Raw genomic sequence first — 19,679 nt, 5'->3', positions numbered from 1 at the left:
TGGGTGATTGATTATTCATTCAACACAATGGAGCGACACCGTTCTAGATGCTGGGGATATAGGAGTGAACAAAACGTCCTTGCCCTTACTATGAAACTTACGTTCTACTGAGTGGCTGAGAAAATTCTGTGTAGGTTTAGTTCTTATCACTTATTCTGCTTCTCTAAACTTTCATGGCTCCTTTAAATTTGTACTATCAAAGAGACTTCAGCAGTTTTAAAGTTCAGGTTTGTAGGTATCCAAGGTCCAGGCCTTAAAAGAAAGCGTTAGAGAAGCAAAAAAGGAGTTTCAATTAATAAACTTCATTTTGGATAAAACCCAGAACCTACTGGGGACACCGTAAAATCAACTCAGGATTTTTGACAACCAATAAATACTCCCATCCGATCACTTCAAAAGGCAGATAAAATTTTACTATATTCCTGTCCCTAAGTATTTCACAATATCAGCTTTTCTTAAATTCTATTTCAGAGCTGCAGACTCTCTTTATAAAAACAAAATGTCATGGAAAAATCCCTGTATTTAAAATGTGTAAAAATTCCCGTCAAAATAGGAAGGACTGGCCTGTCCCCAGGTCCTCAGTGAATGAGGTACCTCTAAGGACATTTCAGAAACATCTTAAAGTCACTGTCTTAGGTAACTGTGTTATCTAAAAAAACTAACAACACAACGAAAAACATTTTAAAAAGTATTCAGATTAAAATAACCCTAAGATTCCTGTGTGGTATAATATATTGTGATTCTTTGTGAGACATCTGACAAAGACAATTTCTCTGAACCTTAATTTTTCTATCTATATAAAATGATGGCCAGGGCTTCCCTGGTGGCGCAGTGGTTGAGAGTCCGCCTGCCAATGCAGGGGACACAGGTTCGTACCCGGGTCCAGGAAGATCCCACATGCCGCAAAGCGGCTGGTCCCATGAGCCATGGCCGCTGAGCCTGTGCGTCCAGAGCCTGTGCTCCGCAACGGGAGAGGCCACAACAGTGAGAGGCCCGCGTACCGCAAAAAACAAAAACAAAAACAAAAAAGACGCAGACATAGAGAATGGACTTGAGGACACAGGGAGGGGGAAGGGTAAGCTGGGACGAAGTGAGAGAGTGGCATGGACTTAAATATACTACCAAATGTAAAACATATAGCTAGCGGGAAGCAGCTGCATAGCACAGGGAGATCGGCTCAGTGCTTTGTGGCCACCTAGAGGGATGGGACAGGGAGGGTGGGAGGGAGACGTAAGAGGGAGGAGATATGGGGATGTATGTATATGTATAGCTGATTCACTTTGTTATAAAGCAGAAACTAACACACCATTGTAAAGCAATTATACTCCAATAAAGATGTTAAAAAAAAAATGATGGCCTTACAGTAGAAAACATGATGGCCTGTCAACACTAAAATTATACTATGATGAAGGCTATAAGAATTAGTAGTGGCCACTTCTGAATTTAGGATAGATGCATTATGAGAGTATATATTTCCATCTCTGCAGATCTTAATCTCAAGTTTCTGCTTTAGATTTAATGCCTACTGTAAATTATTACTATCATATATCCTTTTCCTAGATCACTAGGAACTAAATGGAAAGATTTTTTTTTAAGCACTTCAATATACTTATCTTTCCTTAGGGAATATATGTGCCAGAAATAATGTGGTTCATTTTTTTTGGGGGGAGGGGGACAACTGTACTTAGGTTTTTTTGTTTTGCCTAAATCTGAAAGGGGATGCTGTCTACTTTCTGCATGGTAAATAGAAGAGGGAGAAAACTAATTGTTCCAAAGGAGGAGAAGAGTGAGACTAAAACAAAAAATTCTGGATGAACAGGAAAATAATCCATGCCTTTGAAATATAAAAACTTCCTAATTATAGAAATATTCATGCTTCTTATAAAAACCATAATCTAAAGATACATATACACACAATTATTTTGATTCTCTGTTCTACGTTTTACCTCCTCTAATTAATTTGTTAGCTTAAGAGTCAGTTATAGCAGAATAACCTACATGGGAAAAGAATCTGAAAAAGAATGGATATACATATAACTGAATCATTTTGCTGTATACCTGAAACTAACACATTGTAAATCAACTATACTCCAATATAAAATTAAAAAAAAAAAAAAGTCAGTTATACCAGAGTACCAGACTAAAGAATGGTAAAATGTTACAGGAGCATTTTCATCAAGCTGAATTCCAGGAACTTCCCTAGTGGCACAGTGGTTGGGAATCCGCCTGCCAATTCAGGGGACAAGGGTTCTATCTCTGGTCCGGGAAGATCCCACATGACGCAGAGCAACTAAGCCCGTGCGCCACAACTGCTGAGCCTGTGAGCCACAACTACTGAAGCCTGCACGCCTAAAGCCCATGCTCTGCAACAAGAGAAGCCACTGCAATGAGAAGCCTGCACACCACAATGAAGAGTAGCCCCCACTCACCGCAACTAGAGAAAGCCTGCAAGCAGCAATGAAGACCCAACGCAGCCAAACATAAATAAATAAAGATAAATATATTTTAAAAAAAGCTGAATTCCAAAAATATTCCATACTGTCAGTTATGAGTATATTTTTAGAAACGGTACTCTTCATCTCCAAGTGCTCAGTATAAAGTTCAACCTTTTTATAATAATAATAAGCCAAAGAATATATTTCTGTGTATTATTCTGCTAAATAATCCAGAATATTGATGAGTCATATTCTGCTGGAAGTGACAGATCTGAGGAACAAGGTCTGGAAAACTAAAGGGCAACCTTCAGTTACATAACAAAGAAAAAGCATTATAAAAAGTTACAATTTAGTTCTTTTCATCCTTGATCTAACGTCAAAAATAAATAAATAAACAAGCATCTTCAACACACGGAAGTGTAAACTATTAGATTCCGTGCCAAAACAGCGTGTGTTCTACAGAGACTGGATGCTAAAGAAGTCTGAGCTCTGTAATTACAAACCATTTGTACATAGGATAAACTGTTATAAATAGCCCTTTTTAGTAATAAGAATCATGAGAAAGTCACTCTGTGGATGATTTCAAGTTCTCAAGGACATCACACTGTGACAACCTTGGACTCTTACAAAGTCCTAGAGCCAGCCCTTAAAACTCTGCTTAAGAGGTTCACAACCACTTAACCCCATCCTTACATATGACAATCTCTTGCCTATTAAGATGACAAAAAGGAGATATTTCTCATACAGTGTTTCCCTGGCAAGTGCCTTTCCAAGGGCCTTCCTTAACTGTTTTTCATGTGATCCAAGACACCATCAATTTTAAGCCTCATCATTAAATTCTGTACTATAAGAAAAATGTTACAAATTAAAATAGTGTTTTTCTATCATCAATTTTAAGATGCATATTTCAGAGATATTAAAATTTGAAAAAATGTGCTTCTTACAAATCCAGCAAGAATTTTATAAGAAAGAAAGCCCAAGACCAACACTAATCCTTTTTATTTAACTTGATGAAGGATTAAGTATTACCTACAGAGTAGAAAACATGTTGAATAAAACTACAGCTCAGAAAATTTGGATTTGGTTCCAGTTTTACCTTAAATCAATACAACTAAATAATTTTGAATAAATCACTTTACTGTCATTAAGGCTAACTATGGAACATACACCCAACAGAATTATTTTGAAAAATAAATGAATGTGACTGCACTGTATACATTATAAAATGTAAAAGTACAATTGTGATGTCAGATTTTTTTCATTATTATTAATGCCATACCTGAAGAATATAATAATATGTCAAAGTCTTGCTATGGCTGGTTTTAAAGTACTAAAAATTTAAATTCTGCCATTTTATCAATTAATCTTATCCTCAAAATTCATTTGAAGTGACAATTTAGCCTTAAATATCATTAAATGTTAAATTTAATAATAAATGTGAAGAATCAAATAATACTACAGATAATTACTAATATTATAGATTTCAACTGTATTATAGCAGAGTAGAAAATACTTTAATTATGGAAATTCTAAAGAGCAGATATGAGGGTTAATTATCTGTCACAGTCCTAATTCAAGTGCTCAGAAACTGGATGTCTTCCCTTTCAATATTATACTTAAAAAAATTTAAGTATTACATATTTTTTAAATGTTAGCTCTTCTATTCCTTTTAACATAATATAGTTTCGACGGTCTTTACTATTGGAAAAAGTGGTGTTTTTGATCAAAAATGCCTTGATACTTATGTATTTGGGGTATTTAACTCCTCCTATCAGGAAGAAACCACTCTTTAAGACTCTGAGCTTCCACTTCAGGGTGCACGGGTTCCATGCCTGGTTAGGGAACTAAGATCCCACATGCCACATGGCACGGCCAAAAAAAAAAAAAAGAAGAAGAAACCACTAATTTAGACAACTTTAATTAAGGGAACTCATTGCTTCTGCAAATGGAAGTTTGAAATCTTTTCTTCATTTCAGACAAATAACAAAGTCAGCTAAATGTTTAGGCCCTACCAGCCCTCCTCTGCTATCCTTGTGAATGGAAGCTCTTGAAAGTGAGTTATCATTTCAATCAAATCCAAAAGCCAGGGAATCAAATCCTCTGTCCCATTTAAATAGGTCCATCATCATGTTATTTATCTACCAAATTAAAATGATGCTCTAAGATTAACCAACATCACTAGATATAGAACTTAAATTAAGTGAGCTTTACATCATTAGGAGTAAGCAATATACGTGAATTTTAACCGACAACAATACTCACAAATTGTGTAAATTTAAGTATTTACCAGTATATTTTCCCCACAATGATTTCCACATTCAAATGTGCACAAATCTTAATAAAAATTTATACTGTTTTGGATGAAAGTCTACTCTGCTCAACAGTGAAGTAAACAATTTAAAAAATCATTTACAGGGCTTCCCTGGTGGCGCAGTGGTTGAGAGTCCGCCTGCCGATGCAAGGGACACGGGTTCGTGCCCCGGTCTGGGAAGATCCTACATGCCGCGGAGCGGCTGGGCCCGTGACCCATGGCCGCTAAGCCTGCGCGTCTGGAGTCTGTGCTCCGCAACGGCAGAGGCCACAACAGTGAGAGGCCCGCATACCGCAAAAAAAAAAAAATCATCTATATTATTTCTGAACTAAAAGTGCAACTGCTGTATAATAACTGCCTCTATGTTTCAAATAAGAAATGCTTTTTAAAAGCTTGCTCTGAAGAATGGAAAAAATTATAAAGTAAAACTCAGCAATCATTTTTGTGAGGAATTCAATTATTGCAGATCTAAATTATCAACCTGAATATAAGGGATGCAAATTGCTGCGCTAACAAGTGTTTAAAAAAAAAAAATCACTGAATAATAATGTGACACGAAATTAAGACTTTATCAAATAGTTTGTTTTCGTAGTATACCAATAACAAAACAAAAGATTTAATAAACACGTACAGTTCCAGACAGGACATCATGGGGGCAACAATTCAGAAGGTGACTCTTGCATACTCTGTCATCACTGAATTTGATTCGTTGACGAGTAGTATCTCCTGTAATAGAGGAAAGTTAATAACATTCAAGGTTAGACAACTGGAAAATATTTGTTTTCTGAGAGCCCTACCATCACTAGCTTTGTATGTGTGGCTATACACACACACATTTATAAATCAGCTCAAGAGGGGTTAGTTTTTATATAATATCCTACAGAAAAACTATTTTAGACAACATGCAGTTGCAGTATGTGTACTGCACATGTAATTCAAATAGTCAAAGTGGGAAAGCAATGCATTCTGTTAAACAGAGTACTTCAGAAAAGCATAGCATGTAGAGCAGGAATGGACCTTAAAGATTATCGAGTCCAACTCCTTCATACTGCAGATGAGGAAACTGAGGCCCCAAGAGGTTAAGTGACTTGCAGCAGACCCACTAGGAGAATTTCTACTGGTATACAATGTTCCCTACTTGACACTAAGCACTGATTTATATTTTAATTATTTACATTAATTGAAAAACATAAAAAGTAATCTTGCAAACATTGCATACACACTGCGAATCCCCACTGAACCCCAGACGCCATTTCTTCCACTATTTTGTTCCAGCTGAAGTGTCTCCCTTTTGCTGCTGGGAGGAGTTAGAGAGGGTAGAATAACGTGTTTAAGAGCGTACAAACCTGGAAGAAGGACTTACACACCAGTCAAACAAAGGCATACTGCCTAAATGAAATGTTAACTTTAATGCCTCCAAAGGTCCCACACCTCCAAGTTTTATGTAGTCTGTGCTATATATGGCCAAACCGGGTACATTTAAATTCATTCTGTCTTCATTTAACATAATACACCTCCTGAGCAACAGAAGCACCCAACCTAATCAAATATGCCTATCTACTGAAAACTTTAAAGAATCTAAGAAAAAGAAAGGTAACTATATTAACAAAATATAGATGTTAGTTACATTTTTTTTGCTTAGAATCCCTTTGGGGGGTGGGGGGACTCTTAAGGACATTTCCTCTAAGTAAAATGATAAGCCCTAGGAAATGAACGTGTTTTATTTTTAGCCTTAAACTGATATCCTCATTGATGAATGAAAACCTACTGGTGAATTACTGAAGCGAGAACTGTTGGTACCAAAATAGACTTTAAACACCACTGAACTAAAAACTTTCATCTAGGAAGTGATTCAATTATCTAAATTAATTTGTTTTTCACATGTGAATAACAAAAAAGGTTAAAACTTTACCCCTTTCACATGGTCTTATTTTGAAGAGCTTAACTCAAAGTCAACTAAACACTATCATTTTTAGGCGGGGTAAGATTTTGTTCAAATTGTTTTAATTTGGTTAAAAAGACTTAAAGAACATATTCATTTACAACCAGGTTTATAAAATTTTAAGAATAGTAATTTATAGCTAAAATGATAGCTTCAGAGCAGTTCAACAATAGGTTTTCTAGAGGCTAGTCTCTAGTTAAAGTAGGTTATTTTTGACACCACAATTTGGAATAATTAATTTAGTGTTCACGCCTGCTACTATAATAAAGGTTATTTTGATGGTCCTTTTTTCCTTTTAAACACAACTGCTTTTGTTCCACATTCATTAACACATCTGAAAAGTTAGTGATAACTCACGGCTCGGCGAATGCGGGGCCTTTCTGACACTCCCTTGCAGACTGAAGTAGGCAGGCATAGATACATTGAACCTTTACAAATAAAACAAGGGGCCAGATTGTTCAGTCTGTATAGAATAGACTCTGCCAGCAATTTCAATATAGCATCTAGAAGTACATGTTGACTGTAAAGATTCTTGTATATGAAAACAAAAGTGAACAAAATCAGGGTTTTTTGTTTTGTTCTAAAATATTGACTTAACAAGTGTAACCCTAGAGAAGAATATGACTGATCACAGGTAAAAGTCCAAGGCTGGAGCTCTGTAAAGTGGTCCTTGGGCAAACTGGGGTTTTGAAAAATGTTTTTTTATAAAGTATATTTCATCAAGACTTTGGTGAGGGCCTTAAGCTCATGTCAGAATGGTACTCTGATGAGCTCACACCAGAATGGCAATGCTTTATTAGAGGCTTTTTGCTTTCTCGCATGTACCCAAATTATGCTAAGAAATTTAAAGATAATACAAATTTTTGAAGAAAAAAAAAACTTACGTATCTAGAAGTCTCCCTGCTACAAGTTTCTAAGTTTTTCAGTAATGCAACAGCAGTATTGTTTCAGTGCTTTGTCAAACTAATGGCTCAAGAATATGACAAGCCAGGCCTTTGACTAAAATCAAGATTCTCTGAAGTTTTACTAGTCAAACATTTCCTCTGAAATCACGACATAAATCTAATATTAAGACATATGTGCCTTGAAGACACTGCTATCAGATAAAATGAGAACACTTCCAAATATGAATTAAGCAAAATCATCCCTGAGGACCTTTAAGTGTCAGTTTCTATAAATGCCAAAAAGTATTTTTAAATAACTCCTCACTACATACGAATGGTTGCTCTATAAACATTTGATAACTGCAGCAAACACAATAAATACAGCTATCAAATATCAGCCTGTACAGGACAGAAATCTTTGTAACAATGAAATAATAAAATTCCTAATAATTTGAGATACAGAAATACCCTGAGAGGTACTAGCAACTGAATATGTTTATTGATATTTTTTAAATTTTACTTGAGAGACTTTAAGGTTAACATTTTAAAATAATTTGACTATATTACCATACAGTATTTAATAAATGTATTTTATTTGGGCTTAAGCCATGAAAGTATAATCTGGCTAAACCAACAAAGAATTTTAAAACAAAAATACTAGTAATATAAACTGTCAATATATCTGGCCCAAACCATGTTTTTCAAAAGAAACTAGGTAAAACAGCACCCACTAAAAAACAAAGGAGGGGGGAGAGGGAAACTATAATTAATAAGGAACAAATATGAACCAAATCTCCTTATAATACAAGGAATTACTTTATTAATTCAATGTACTTTATCTTTGGGTTTTCTGGGTATATATTCATTATAAAAATAACCTAAGTTAAAAGAACAATTGCTCTGTTACACTAATATTGGATCCAAATAATAGAATCAAGCCCAATACTGAACATATCCTCTGTGCTAGGCAATGGGATTACAAAGAGGCATTTAAGACAAGCTCTCTACCCTCAAGGAGCCCCTCATTTTCCTAGAGAAACAGGATATTTAAATGCAGTAACAAGTAATACAAAAGGAAGCATGATCCCAGTGCCAGATGAATGTTTGTAATGGATGAAATACTACCAAATAGTAGTACTTCAGGAATTCTAAGACTAGAATGACCACCAAGGACTGAAGAGGTTAGAGAAGGCTTCATGCAATGAGTAGAAGCCATTATTTGAAGGAAAGACAGGACTTAGACCAAAGGAAAGGGGAAAGAAGAGCATTCCAAACTGGCGGTAATACCTTTGACAAAGCTTATAGAGGCAGGAAGGTTTGGGAAACAATAAGTAAGTCGTATCTGGCTTTGGCAAATGGCTTCATGTAGGGGAATAGCAAAGCTGGGGCAAGAATAATATTTTTAGGGTAAAATCTGATTTAATTTTTTCTGCACCCAGATTTTAAATGTGTAAACAAAGAAAAAAGTTTAAAAATAATGGGGCGGAGGTTAGACCAAGTTATTTGAGTTCACAACAACAAAATGCCCTCTCCATAAAAACATGGCAGGCTCTCTTCTCTGTGACCTCCGTAATACTAGTTAATTAGGCTTTGTACATAACTATAATGATGAGATTTGAGATTAAAAACTTGATTTAGAACTTTGAAAGGAAAAGTGTTCTTCATCTGAATGGAAGCATCAAAATTTCTATTAATGTTTTTTCTACCAAGCAACTACCTTCAGAGTAACAACTCTCTTAACCTCTGTTGTTCAACCTCTTCATGAGTTTCATGAATCATAACCTATATTTGAGAACACCTGAGTCATAGGTATACAATAAAAACTAGAATAAATATTATTCCTCTCAAGGTCTTTCAGTCACGTTAACAGAGCATGAGGTGCTACTGAGGCAGTTTTACTCAGGGAATATGGACAGCCCACTCTAAAAAGAAGGCTTCTGTCCAAACTACTCAAATATTGCTATTCTCAAAATCCCCTTCAATCTGTAGGGAGGGAAAGATAAACCCACTGTAAATCCCAACACTGCCATTTTATGGTCCTGCCCTTTCTGAAACAGACTTAAACTGTAGTAGCAACACTTAAAAATCTTAGCCTAGATGGTATCTGACATCATTTTACATGGTGCATGCTATTTTCCCAATATCCACCCCCTCCCTTCCAGCGCCAACCACCCTCTCCCACCCATACAAACAATAAATCAAATCAACTTTCATAGATTTAGGTGCTATTTTAAAAACATCAAAATTTTACTTTACCCATTCTCTCCGATGCTCCCTGTATTTTTTTAAGCTGTGAGTGGATGACCATGCTATGTGATCAACAACTGTGAAGGCTAAGCAAAAGTGAACTGAGTTTAGTATTGTAATTTCAAAAGAACCTTAAACTTTGTAATATTTGACATATATAATGGTATGCAGAATCCTTATTTTACCGCATTTTATCAGGCATTAATGGCAAGCAATTTATAAAAACAACTAGTATTTCTTTTGTACAGAATCAGCTAAGAGCTTAGCTTAGAGAAAACAGAGAAGAGAAAACTCAACAGCACACAAAGCAAATGGAAGCATCCTAGTTTATAAATGGGGCCAGAAGAGGAAAAGCTCTCCCACATTCTCCAATGTGACAACCAAAGCCCTCCCCACAGGCATACTTGTTAGGGGCCACGTGTCACTGTTGGCTTGGGACAGGGCAGGCACATTCCCTCTGAAATAAATTCCATGCCCTCTCAGTGAAAGGAAAGCCAGAGCTAGAAAGAGAGGTGAATAAGCCTAAAGCTTCTCATTTCCCTGTGCCCTCAAATCTTCAAATGTTCCACCTTCTTATTACCTACAACATAAGCTAGGACTCCACATAATAATGTGGGAACTATATAAAGACCAATTTCTAGTCTAGTAACAGAGCAGGAAGAGACCTGTCCTGTACAGAAAACACATGTCTTCATATGGACAAGTAAACCCCTATGTCTTCACGTGGAACCAAGATAAAAGCTACTGCTTCACTGTAACTATTATAGCAAAGAACAAATTCGATCATTTTTACACACTCCTCCAATAGTCTCACCAAATCCACTAACATCTCCCACCTACCTTTGTTGTTCCTTTAGAATTTAGCCTAAAGCTCACCTATAAGAACCCTTTTATAATAACCTTAAAAGAAAAAACTCTTATTACTCCATGTTACCTTGATAATAAATACAGTTTAATTCATTGTATATTTATATAGTACAAAGTATAGGGTTTATTTTATGAAAAGATTCACTACCATGTCTTAACATTATATGATTACTGATGCTTTGGAAACATTTAATAGGACTCGATACATGTCAAACTTTTCAGGAATACATTTATTACAAAAGGAAAGAAAAAATACTCAGCCAAAGATGGCAGCGGGAAAAACTAATTAAGGCATTCTCCCTTCCAAATGTAATATCAAGTCATTCTTTCTAACAGAACTTATAAAATCATACTGAGTATTAGTAGAGGCTTTCCTTTCCCCCAGAAAATGCAAAAAATAATGGTACTGAAAGGCCATCCCTCTTAATTCTTTCATATGGTCCTACAGGTTTATCATTACAAATAGGTACCAATATCACCCCCACCATAATCACCATGACAAGCCCGACATTTTAAAAATGCAATGCCCACTGCAGAAGAAATTTCCAAAACAAGTTCATTCTTGCTGAATATGACCAAAGATTAATAATGCTAAAATAATTTTTTAAATCTATCAGCCTACTTGTCTATGAAAATCCATATAAAAAAATTATAAGGAATGAGACTGGGAAACAGCCTTGGTAACAGGACGGAAAGCTCAGGGTCTTTAAGAGCTAACAGAATGGTGAAGGAAATGTGCAGAAAGAAATACTGAAGTAGCTACATTCCAAGGGCTCTATTCCACCCCTGCCACAACCCTATCTTCCCTCATTATACAAGCACAGAATCTTGGTCACTGGCAGGGCTCAATGCCATCACATTTCTTCCAGGGGGATATATGCTTTAGGAGATCAACATATTCCTCCTCTTAGATTTAAGACACACATTAGAAAAGCCTGAATAAACAGTTACCCACAAATTTAGTCCTAAAAGCGGATTATATACAATTTGTTTTACGGTATATGTCATAAAGGGAAGTCAGTCATTAAAAAGTTGCAGCCTGCTAAATTTCATATTTTGATACTTACTTGCAGAACTGCAATTCTGATACAATAATACTCCTACTCTGGATATCTGGTGCCTTCTATCATCCAGAACTTTTTATACACAAAATTAGAAGTAACGAAAGCTCTCTCTGGCTATTAGGAAATAGCTGAAAAGAACCAAAGAAAAAGTAATTGGCTGATTTGTCTATTAGAGACAAGTTCTCCATAGTTGGTGATAGCTATAAACGCTAAGTAGAGCCTCCCCAAATCTAAAACTAATGAAGAAATAAAAAGGAAAAATAAATAAGAATATCAAAGGACAGAGGCAACAGACAACTCAATGATAAAGGAAGTTAAAATGAAAAACAGAGATTACCATGAAGGAGACTGAGCCTTACAACTATTGAAACAACAGAGCAGGAAAACCGTGGAAAACCGTGACATAGTCACAAGAATTGCCTTTGGGGGAAAGGACTGAAACTGTGAAGGAGAACATGAGTGACTTCATTTGTAACACTTTACTTAATGAACAAATAACACTTGTTCTCCTATAGGTGTTTGGTGGTCTTTTATGTTTTTTAAAACTTTTTTCAAAATTAGACACCTATATGCAATCAGTATCACAGAATTTATCACTTAAAAATAAACGTAACTGTTCATGTGCAATCTTCACGCCCTACTGGACTTTCAGTCCCTCGAGAATTAGAGTCCTATGTCACTACTTTATTGCAGAGTCAAACGACAACAGAAGCAAGTACGTCCATAATCTCTAAGAAAAAGAAAGCAAGAAAAAAAGTGAAGCAACTCAACAACCTAGGGATATTCAGGTTCTAGTCCTATCAATTACTACACCCTAAAACACATCGGCCAGTATCAGAACACCATGTCTGGGGAAGTATTCCCTCTAATACTATGAGGCAAATTAAATCATTTGATTTATTTTCATACCAGAATTTCTCAAAATTCTAAAATCTGAGGTGAATCAACTGTTTTTCTAGTAAGCATGCCTTGCTGGTTCCGGTCCATAATGCAGAATCACAGCACTTCCCCCCAGTTTCTAGTCCAGGGGTTTTCTTTGATAATCAGCTTTTCTCACAGCCAGCACCTTTCACAATCCCACTGTGGAAGAAGTTGGTGAAATCCTGCAGAATCACTGACCACCATGGACCAAAACATTAATGGAAAGGTAAGATGAAGCTAAATACGTAATTTCATCCTAGAAGTCTAGATGGACCTCTCTGGGGACTTCTATATCTCTCCATCTCATGGGTGTGTATTTCTGTCTATTTCTAAGGAAAAGTCATTTCTACCCAGTGGCTTAGGTATATACAGTTCAAGCAGCTTTCCTTCCGTATGAGCAACTAATACAGTATTTCCTAAAGTACAGGATTTGGACAAAAAATAATTTTAGATGTTATATGATTTCACCAACATGACATTTTAAACACCACTCAATCACTAGTGATTATTTATCATGATTAAGGCAAGAAAAAAGTTTCCACTTGGTGCTTAGTACGTACTTAATACAGCTAATGAGTTCTAATTTTTAGCACAGGGTAAGTGACAACAGACTCTAGTTATCTCATAACACCATGTTGTTTTCATTGTATTTATTTTTCTGGTGACATAAACTTTCATTTTAAAATTAGCTTAAATTTTCAGAAAGTGAGTTGACATAAATTAAACAAAAAGAAAACAGGGTAAAAAATAGTACAGGTGATATATGTGATTTACATTTGGGAAACATTTATCCAGAACAGAGTTTCTCAAACTTTTAATGTGCATCAGAGTCACATGAAAGGCTTCTTAAAACACAAATTGCTGGCCCCCATCCCCAGAACTTCTGATTTGGTAGGCCTGGGGTGGTACGTCCAAGAATATGTGTTTCTAACAAGTTTCCAGGTGATGCTAAGGTTGATGATCTGGGCACCACATTTCTGATAAACACTGATCTAGAACAATGGTCAGAAAGCTTTTTCTTAAAGGGCCAGATAGCAAATATTTTAAGCTTACCAGCTATATATCTCTGTTGCAACTACCCAACTCTGCTGTTGTAAGGCAAAGCAGCTATAGACAATATATACACAAATGGGCATGATTGTGTTCCAACAAAACTTTATTTACAAAGAGCAGGTGGGCCATAGTGCCAACCCTGATCTAAAACACACCCTCAAGTAACTGAAAAGGGTATATGGTATATCATAGTAGTAGGACAGAATATAGAAGCAGCTGAACAGCAAGGTGTGTATATTCTGTAGATACTATCCAATAAATATCCAACCTATTCTACTGAAAAGCAAAGCTTTGGAGAGTTTAACTCTGAAAGAGAAAACTGATGTCGGCAGAAACCTGAGGTCTCAAGAAAATAAAAACAATTTACCATGCATTCAGGAGACATGACAAAAGATTCAGCAAGGGCAGCTGGTTAAATTCTTTTCATGTTGAATCACAGAGGTCAACATCATTGCACATGGTTCACAACTAAATTAGAACATAAGGATCAGTATCTAGTAAGAGTATTTTAAGAAAAAAGTTTTGAAGACTCCTTTCTCTAGGCCATGTTAAATAGAAAAATATAACATTTATTCAGCTGATTGAGTTACATGTTACTTTCTAATGGCTCTGACTTTTCAGTCATAAGTTACTCAGTTAAAACAAAAACACTAAGCTGTAGCCAATTTCAGAGTTTTTACAAACTACTTTTCTCTCTATCCTCAATAATCTTACAAAACTGATTAACTGATCTATTTTGGCCTTGCCTTCTAATTTCTATCCCAGCAGCTGCTAGTGTATGAGATCTTAAACTGAAAAGAAACAGAATGACTTTTTTGCAGGTGCTGAATCCATAAGATTCCTGTCATAAACTTACCCTCCCTCCCACTCCCTCATTCTTTCTCCCCAAAATGTTCTAACTTTCCTCATCTTCACAGTCTACAGCTTCTCAGTAGACTGACTATTAAGTTGGGTATACAATCAATTATGTGTCCTCAATGAATATACTAACATTTCAAGCACCTTTCTGGAATTCCATTCTTGAGGAGTACCTGCTTCATTTATCTAGTCTTGGCCACACTTACTGTTTTAAGCCCTCTGCCTATCTTTGCAACCCCGAACTTGCCTGAACCCTTAGGAACATCAAGCTTTAATGTTGATATGAACCACCTGGTACTGAAACCCTCACTAAACCTCACCCCCATCCATGAACCTACTTGCCCTTGACTTCTTGCTACCCATCTTGAACATGTAGCTCACTACCATTTATCCTTATATGACATCTAACCCAAACCAAATCAAAGTATTTACTTGCTGCTTATAAAGCTTATGGACTGACAGACAAAATGATTTTTCTTTGCTTTTATTTTTTTACCCGAAGCAAAAGAAATGTCTTAGAAGCATAGATTTACTTGAGGAGAGCTAAACAACTGTAGAGAATCCAAGAACAATGCAGAGTTGTAAGAGGTGATATTATTATCACCTGGGCTGTTCTGTAGACAAATAGCTTTCAGAGTTCAAAGTGAGTTAAAGTTTTTTTAAATGGATTCACTATGTGGGTGTTAACAGAGTTTTCAGTGTTTTGGTACGCCTGGACTTCCGATAAAATCAAATATTTACTAAAACTCTGTTTAAGTTTATGTTTAACTACTTAACCTTATGTTTGCTAAAATTTCTTATAATGTTAAAGAATTTACAAGCTCTAGAGTTAGATATAGCCCATCATTATTTAAAAAAATGTATATTTGCACATTAAAGGCTATGCCTCCTTCACTTAAAATGAACAATCCAAGTGGAATAGAAGAATGACTTACAACTGACCAAGAAATAAATATGATTCATTATGTTAATGAGAGAAAATGAAAAGAAAATGCTCTCAGTGTTGATGACAAGTCAAGGAACACAGATTACAGTAAAGATGATTTTACGAAAAAAATCCACTGAAGAAAACGCTACTTCAATCGTTGATTCAATAATTTATTTTGCAGAAAGCCAGCGAGGTCATACTGTCCTATAGGTTCAACAGTTACATATCACTAAACTAGGTACTAGGTACAAGTAAATGATTTTCTGAACTGTATTTTCCTGGGTATCTCCTAGGATGCATATCCTTTTAATTTTACATCCCATAAACTACAACTACCATATATATACGTGATCAGCAAAAATATTAAATTATGATTAATGTACTCTATTAACTGAGCAAGAACATCATATGGTCAGAAGGATTACCATCAAAAACAGCTAAAATTATCTGAAAGCTTCAACTTCCCCTAACCATTCCCTAACCATAACGGACAACTAACTATGCTATAAAATTCTAATCTATAATCTGAATTCCATTAGTCTACTGGTTGTTTTTGAGGGCAGATGCCATTTCTGGCCTGGTATAACCTTTACAAGATGGTCTCTGTTCCCATTTAAGGGTTATAAGCAATTAAGAGGTATTTAATCCCCAAAACTACCTTCTGTAACTTCTTTAGTTGCTAAACTTAGGATATAATCTAAATTCACACCCTCAATTTTGTTTAATTCCTATCCCTGGAACCTTGCAAGGCCTTTCTGGGGTCAGGGCCAGAGACTTCTCATAACTAAACTGCACTTGTTGGCAGAAGGGCTTTAGCTAAGGGACATCCTTCCAATTAAACCAACCCAACAAAAGTAACTACAGTCTGTGTGAGGACACTAGGTTCCTCCAACCATCACACAGACAATTCAGCTGAACTGCTGCTTGACTTCTCCTGTGCTGCTCCTCCTTGCTTTCAAATGGAGTGTGTTCGGGGAAGACAACTTGCCCCTCTCCCTTCTATTAATGCTAACAACTAAAACAAAGGTAATTATAAAATTTAATGTATCTTAAACTTCAGACAAAATAAGATACTAATTTATATCTAGTTACGGTTCCTCCCTTTTAAAAAACTTAAAATATACTTATTTTTCAACATTTTTGAGGATAACATAGGAAATTACTTGGCTTCTCATTTAACAAATTATAGATTTAACTTGAGGCAAAAAAGGTTAAGTGACTTACCCAAAGTTACAATTAGAGGTACAGCTGGGGCTAGAAACCAGGTCTCCTGAGTCTCAGCCCAGTGCTCTTTTCCTTAGCCCATGATGCCTTATCAGAAAAATCCAAATACAGTCAGACCCCCAGTTACATGGGTATGAGTTACACTGATTCACATATACAAACTTTATATAGTGTGACCAATGTTTCAACTCACGCGGTACCCTGCTTCCATTTATGCAGTATGCCAGGCATCGGCACGATTTTCAGTGGCACACAGGCGGTTGCCACCACCAGGGCCCTAGGCAAAATTGCAAAGAAGGCAAAGTTTGTCTTTGGCCCTCCCACCTCCCTTATGCATTCCTCTCCCACCTCCTGGTCATCCCCCTGCCCAGCCTCCCAGCACCATCATGCTGCCCTCTGGTTGTCCAAAGCCTCCCACTTCCACCACTCACCCAGGACTGTCCTTTCTGGGAGTGCCCAGGGATCCAAAATTACCTCTCCATTTCCCTACTAAAACTCCTATTTCTGAGAATTTCAGTAAAGTTTAGGTAATCTACATGATTAACCAATTTAAGTAATTCAAAGTAAGTTACATTTAACAGACTTAAATCTCCAAGGAGTTTAGAAAGAAACTAATTAAAAATTCTAATTTGGGGGAAGGGAAGAGGAAATAAATCTTTCATTAGGGGGGCAAAGAAGGTAAAAGAGAAAGTACTCTGGGCCTCCTGTGCCACTTCAGATTGCCTCACAGACAGGACACTAAGAGTTGAGGGGGTGGTTACTGCCACCCTGACAAAATGAGTGGTTGCTTTATAGTCAGTCTCTGGGATTCAAAAGGAAAAAAATTGGACACAGCTGCTTTGAATACCCTCCTACCTACCTTTTCCATCTCTCTCCCACCTCTTGGATCCCCATTTCCACCTCTTAGTACCAAAGATACCCAACAGCATTCCCTGTAAGCTGTTCCTGTGTCCAATACAAAGCTTCCCATTATATGGTTTCAAATTACATGAGTTATTCAGGAAGGTATCCACGTCCCCCTATCCCTGGATAACTTCAAGTTGACTGTATGCTAAAAAAAAAAGTCCTAATTATTTAAAGGTCCTGAATCATAAGATGAAGTATGTAAACTCATTAACTATCTGGTAAGAAGGAAAAGAATACTCTGATTCTTGTCTTATATACATAAAAGAACTAATTTGGGTATCTAAAAAAAATTCAATTCTTTTCCTTGAAAGTAGTATGTTTCTTACTTCTGGCCCAACACAGCAGTGAAAATCCAGTCATTTCAGCTAAATAATATCGTGGACTTGTAAACATGGGTTCATTGGTAAATCCTCTTAGTCTGGAGGCAAAAAAAAAAAAAAAAATCCAGTAACAGACACATAAAAATATAAATTTATTTGTATACAAAGCAGAGTGGATTTTTAAGAAACCCAAGTGTCTGCTAATTACACAAATAGAAAAAATATATATATGTATGTGTATGTGTGTGTGTATATATATATACGTATACACATATATACACACACACACACACATTTTAATTCAGCTTTGCAATATTAGATTGGCTACCTAGTTTGGAAATTTATCAGGTGATAGTAGTTACTCTGATTCAACTACCCTCCCAGTAAAATTAGGAAATTCAATCCATGCAGAAGGTACCCAAAACGGTACCCATCTAGGATTAAAAGGATCATGTAAAGTATGTCTTAAATGAAATGATTTCTATAATTTTACTACAAAGATTATTCTGTTAGCTAAGATTCTGGATTAAGTCCCTTCTCAATACCATATGTTATAAAAAACCATTCTTATCTAAAAGTGAAAAATGGTAACTGATAAGTTTCTCCAGTGGCATTTTTAATTAACGTTAACTTTCAAGGCTTTACTACACAAATGAAATTCATTTCCTTCCCAATCCTGCCTCCTCTCTACACAACCACAAGTAGGTTTGCGATCTACACCTATTTTTCTATACGTTCTACGAAGATAAGTTCCAAATGTGGGTATTTATTACAACTGAACTAGGAACACTGAAAAACCATGCAAAGTATACACTGCTATAACATTTGAATTCGATAAAATGTTTTACTCACATATTTTGCTGCAAAGCATTCAAGGAAATTGTAATAGCGACTGCTAAAAAGTTGAGTGTGCCTTTTCTCTTACATCAAACAATTTAAATAACTTGTCAAAAAAAAGCATTTCTTTAATGGCTAAGAAACTATTTGCCTGAACAAGCAACATACAAAAATGAGCAAGTATTGGCTTTGTCTTTAAGAGAAAAAGTAGTGAACTAGACCCTTCCTCCATATTAGCATGGATTTGAGTCGAATATCAAAGAGTACATTACTAATTATCACCACCAAAAAAGCATCAGCATTTCATCTTATCTAGAAAATCTCTATGACAAAAAGCTATCCAGCCATTAGTGGTTTTCTATACAAGCTCTAACCTAAGCGCCTAAAAGGATCGTTGTTTCCCCTCAATTCTACTTCACTGGGCACCACATTTTCAAAATGGTTCTATTCGGGGCACAAGCAAGGTTTGTCAATATTTACTGAACAAAGCCTCTATTAAATTGTCTAACAAAATGGAGGTCTCTCGGAAAAAAACAGGCCGTAACATCCTTCTTTTCACAAAATGGGCCAAACACACCCGCTTCAAGAAACCATGGTTTGGGTCAGATTTTCCCATAAGAATGGTTGTTTCATCCCTGGGACTGGATTCCTAGTAAAGGTTTTCTCCGGACCCAGGTAAGGGGGTGGTTGATGGGGGCCAGTTCTCCCTGGATACTCTGGAAGGCGGCGACGAGGACTGATCCCAAAGCTCTGGGTTAAGGAATTAGTTCAGGGGGCGGAGGCTTTAGCGGTCCGCAGGTACCTAATCAGCGACAAAACAGGCCGCCCGCCTACGCAAAAGAGACGTGGGCTCTCCCGTCCCAGCCAAGTCAACACTCAAGG

General features: G+C 36.3%; 1 protein-coding gene across 11 annotated transcripts in view; it reads right to left on the bottom strand.

Moving 5' to 3' along the window:
- LUC7L2 (LUC7 like 2, pre-mRNA splicing factor) overlaps positions 1-19,679 on the bottom strand; it is a 64,409-nt gene that overhangs the window by 44,035 nt on the left and 695 nt on the right. For 3 of the 11 annotated variants that reach the window (XM_073809980.1, XM_073809977.1, XM_073809979.1), the window contains exons 1-4: positions 18,813-18,829; positions 16,928-17,011; positions 7,046-7,116; positions 5,378-5,472 (exon numbers count right to left, since the gene is read on the bottom strand). In XM_073809980.1, the coding sequence (XP_073666081.1) occupies positions 5,378-5,472; positions 7,046-7,116; positions 16,928-17,011; positions 18,813-18,814 (252 nt within the window). In that variant the 5' untranslated portion in view covers positions 18,815-18,829. The other 8 variants (XM_073809978.1, XM_019947278.3, XM_019947342.3 and 5 more) reach the window with 8 other exon arrangements.

Source organism: Tursiops truncatus, chromosome 9 (assembly GCF_011762595.2).
Source record: "Tursiops truncatus isolate mTurTru1 chromosome 9, mTurTru1.mat.Y, whole genome shotgun sequence".
Taxonomy (NCBI): domain Eukaryota; kingdom Metazoa; phylum Chordata; class Mammalia; order Artiodactyla; family Delphinidae; genus Tursiops; species Tursiops truncatus.
The sequence above is the reverse complement of the archived record's forward strand: the minus strand, read 5'-3'. Positions and strand labels throughout refer to the sequence as shown.